Source organism: Ylistrum balloti, unplaced genomic scaffold (genome assembly GCF_031769215.1).
Source record: "Ylistrum balloti isolate Yb309-2 unplaced genomic scaffold, AGI_CSIRO_Ybal_v1 Utg369988, whole genome shotgun sequence".
In the NCBI taxonomy this organism is placed as follows: Eukaryota; Metazoa; Mollusca; class Bivalvia; order Pectinida; family Pectinidae; genus Ylistrum; species Ylistrum balloti.
Window position 1 is genome coordinate 1159898 of NW_026782072.1, and position 3821 is coordinate 1163718.

Here is a 3821-nt window from a genome sequence, read left to right on the forward strand (position 1 = left end):
TCACTCAAATACTATATCTACATCGTATCCTTGCATTTTTTCTTTATAAATAAGATCAAAATGTTGGCTTTGTTCTGGCGTAAACCATCTCTTCCAGTCCCCTATCTCACCTAAAGAAGAAAATAGATAACAAGAACAAACGTCGATGGATAAATAGTAAAATAGGTTCGACTATGGGGATTAGAAAAATCAAATGATTAGTTTGATACTCAAATAATTATTACGAAAAGATGGGTCACTATTTATAAAAGGACTTCATATGGGTTTATTACCAAGTCGAAATCTCCCTCGACGATTTTGAGGAGGAATATCAAGGAAAAATACCTTTCTGTGAAATTACTTTATATCTTGATAATTAATTCGTAAAAACGTTTCTATGTAAAATTATGTAACTTTGAAATCGATCACAATATACTCATAGGTAAGATGAAACTGGTCAATACTTACTTCAAAATGTTTACCGATCTTTTAAATCATATTTTGAAATCTTTCTCGCATATTAGCTTATTAGCACTCACGTTATACTTCTTACTTGAAACAATATATATTTATGATAGATCTATACATGATACTGACCTTTCCTGTACACAGGAAGAACCCCGTCTTCACTAAAATCTTTGAATTCCTGTATGCTTTTTGATTCTTCCTTGTGCTTTTGTTTCATTGTTGTGAAGTCCGTGCAAGCCATCACCTTTTTGCAGAAATCCTTATCGCTAGTAATTCCAAGAAATTCCTGAACTCTTTCCAGATTTGAAAGTGTATTCTGCAACATTGATTAGTAATGTGAAACTGTACTCTATCAATCGCTCTGAATACATGTTCGATGCAGATATATCTATAGTGATGAATGAAAAATGTCAGTATTCAAGAACCTATAAGAAGTGTCTGTATAGCTATAATGATAAATGAAAGTAAAAGCAAACATTCTATGTGTATTGCTAGCTAATCAGATAAAAAGAAACAGGCCATGCATCTTAGTAGACGTGACCAATAGACTAGTTATACTGTTGTAAGTATGGCACATATAACTTTTTTACAACACCACGTGGAAATATTGTTACAAGGAAAATTGTACAAATTACACACAAGTGAATATCACCTTTAAATACAACCTTTTAATCCAAAAGAAATTAAAAAAATTGATAACTTAGAAAAATAGATATCAAGAGATTTTTTTATGCATCTCATATTCCGTTAATCTTATTTGAGTAGTAATATCTATATTGATTATTTACCTACTATGGATATCACAGGTCTACTTACATGGTCTTATCTTTGTCTTCCTACTTACCCTTTTCAGATCTTCATAGTAAAGCATAAGAGTCCTCATCTTTGGGTACTTCTTTTTAATATCCAGCCAGTCTTTGATGACAGCAAACCAATTTCCAAAGAAAACTACAATATAATGTAAATAGTTCTTTATCAATTTAATGGCATTTGATATTGTTATACCCGTATGCCCGTTAGTTTATGTATATAGTGCACATTACAAAATCTTAAATGGACATTATCAAAAAAGTGTCATTGTTCAGATAACATAATATCTTACGAGTAAATATCAGTTGCCCATGTTTTACGTATAATATTATATTTGTTGTGTGTCAGTTGCCTGTACTCTTAATGACATACTTTCATAGCAAGAAGTTTGTCATACATTCTGATAATGCAGGAATGTATTATAATGTGCTTGACATAATCGTGCATTGACTATTATAAAGCGTTATGATAATGGAATAACATACATTCATCCTTTAGAAAGAAATTTAGAAATCCATCGAAGCCCCCAGTGAATCCAACATTCTTTAAAGAGGTCAAAAAGCAATAGTAAGAGACAGCAGCGTCTTTAGGATTCCGGATTATGTTGACAACCGTGCCAATGCCGTTCTTCATGTCATCAGGAAGCAAATCTAACTCTAGATGAGTTGCAAACAGCCTTGGAGATTGCATATTGTTTATGACATCAATATCGAAAAACTCCAGATACACCGGAGTACCGGCATATGTGAGGTTTCCGGTGAGAAACATACGTAATATGTTGTACATCCAGTGTGTTCCTAGAAGATACAAGATATTTAATAATGCATTTTACATAAAGCTTTCCTGACAGAATTGTTATAGATCAAATGCTATGTTTTAGAAAAAAGAACGTTGGATGTTTAAGAATTTCAAAAATATATTATCAAATAAAACAGTTATAGGTAATATTTTTAAGTCAAATTGTTTCTGCTAATCAAACATTCCTATTTTTGAAACTATTCAACATGTGGCAAATGGCGTGATGGACAACTCAATCATATGGTGGTGATTAAAGTGGTAAAGAGTTTTCCGTTCAATTCTGTGCTGTGAATATACACAATGTGTAACAATAGAGTGATCATATTAGCTTCAGGATGCGCCAGCATAAATACTAAAGGTTCATACCGCATTTGGGGTAAGTATACAGCAACACATCATCCTGTCGACATTTAAGTTGGGCAGTGTTGATTACCAAGTCCCGGATGTTACTCGAGATAACGGGAGGAAATACAAAGCCCTTGTATAGTGAATACTGGATGGTATTGCCACGCTCATCCTTTCTTTCTACCTTCTCAATCACATCCATTTTATGATTCCTCTTTGCTAGATATAAAAATAGTGTTTCAGGTACAATCTAGACATTAATTTTGTCAGTATCATATTTAAGCATTGAACAGTTACCAAATGGTAGTATACAGTCGATATGACAACAATTTGGGATGTATACTTACATTCTGTGTTGTATTTGCCTACAAGTCGTTAGTGCATCAAATTGTAGTATATGAGTCTATATACTACGATCTACAGTGATGAGGCCAATGTATCAATACATCTGATAGTGTCATATATACACATATACCCTTCAGTTCAGGTTTCTGATGGGTTGGGAAAACATATAGAAGTTATAAGAATACATGGATGTCGACACAGTAGTTTTATTGTCTAAATAAGATTTTCACAATGTACAAACACCATTACCATATATAGTTACTTACGTATACTCACACGTACATTGAAAGGTGAATGTAATGGAGCATTTCTTATTTTAAGAAATGATTCGTTATAAAAGTGATAAGCAGAGCACCGATCATAGCGAAGGTAACTAAACGCGGATTTCAGTCTCCATACGTTTGAGATGTAATAAAGCCTCACCAATCACCGTAGTGTGTCTGTACGTTAGAGCGACCTTTTCTCTTCATGTATTATATACATCGTGTGAATTAAACTTATCAATATGATACAATGTCAGAAAATTACTTCCTTTAGAATTAAGCAACCAATGTCCCTTTACCTATACGATTCGACAGACGTATAGGTTACCAGCTTATTTTTGAGAACTAACAATATTCTATCCAGATTTATGCGTTTGTAATTTAGCTCGCACAACCTGGTAACAAACTAGCAAGCATCTTCTCCTTGTTACAAAACACTTTAACCAGAGTGATAACGTATTATCTCGTCATGATTAACTGGACTTACCTATGTAGTATTTTGTTGTAGGTCTTAATCGCTGACAATGACGACCAATGCTGTCCTGCATAACATCAAACACTCTCTTACATTGTAACACATACACCGAATTACGTCATACACGTTCGTTATAAAATTTAGAGCACGGACAGGACAATAAGAAATGTAAATAAGATCGGAATCAGTTGAATCTTAAATATCCCCATGCATAAGCAAACGTGGTACACCACGTGGTCGCTTCGGGTTACAGTCACGATTGATCTTTCCCTTGGTTCAGATTAAGACAATTTCAATTATTCGTATTTCTTTTACTGAAGGGTCGTATTAATGATAAT

General features: G+C 33.4%; 1 protein-coding gene across 1 annotated transcript; it reads right to left on the bottom strand.

Annotated features, from left to right (window-relative positions):
* On the bottom strand, positions 1-2602 carry LOC132547901 (sulfotransferase 1A1-like). The gene is made up of 5 exons (XM_060211705.1): positions 2422-2602; positions 1743-2054; positions 1292-1395; positions 577-763; positions 1-110 (listed from the first exon to the last, which is right to left on the bottom strand). Exons 1-5 carry the CDS (start codon positions 2600-2602, stop codon positions 1-3), a joined length of 894 nt encoding a protein of 297 aa, XP_060067688.1.
* Between the last annotated feature and the right edge of the window lie 1219 nt (positions 2603-3821).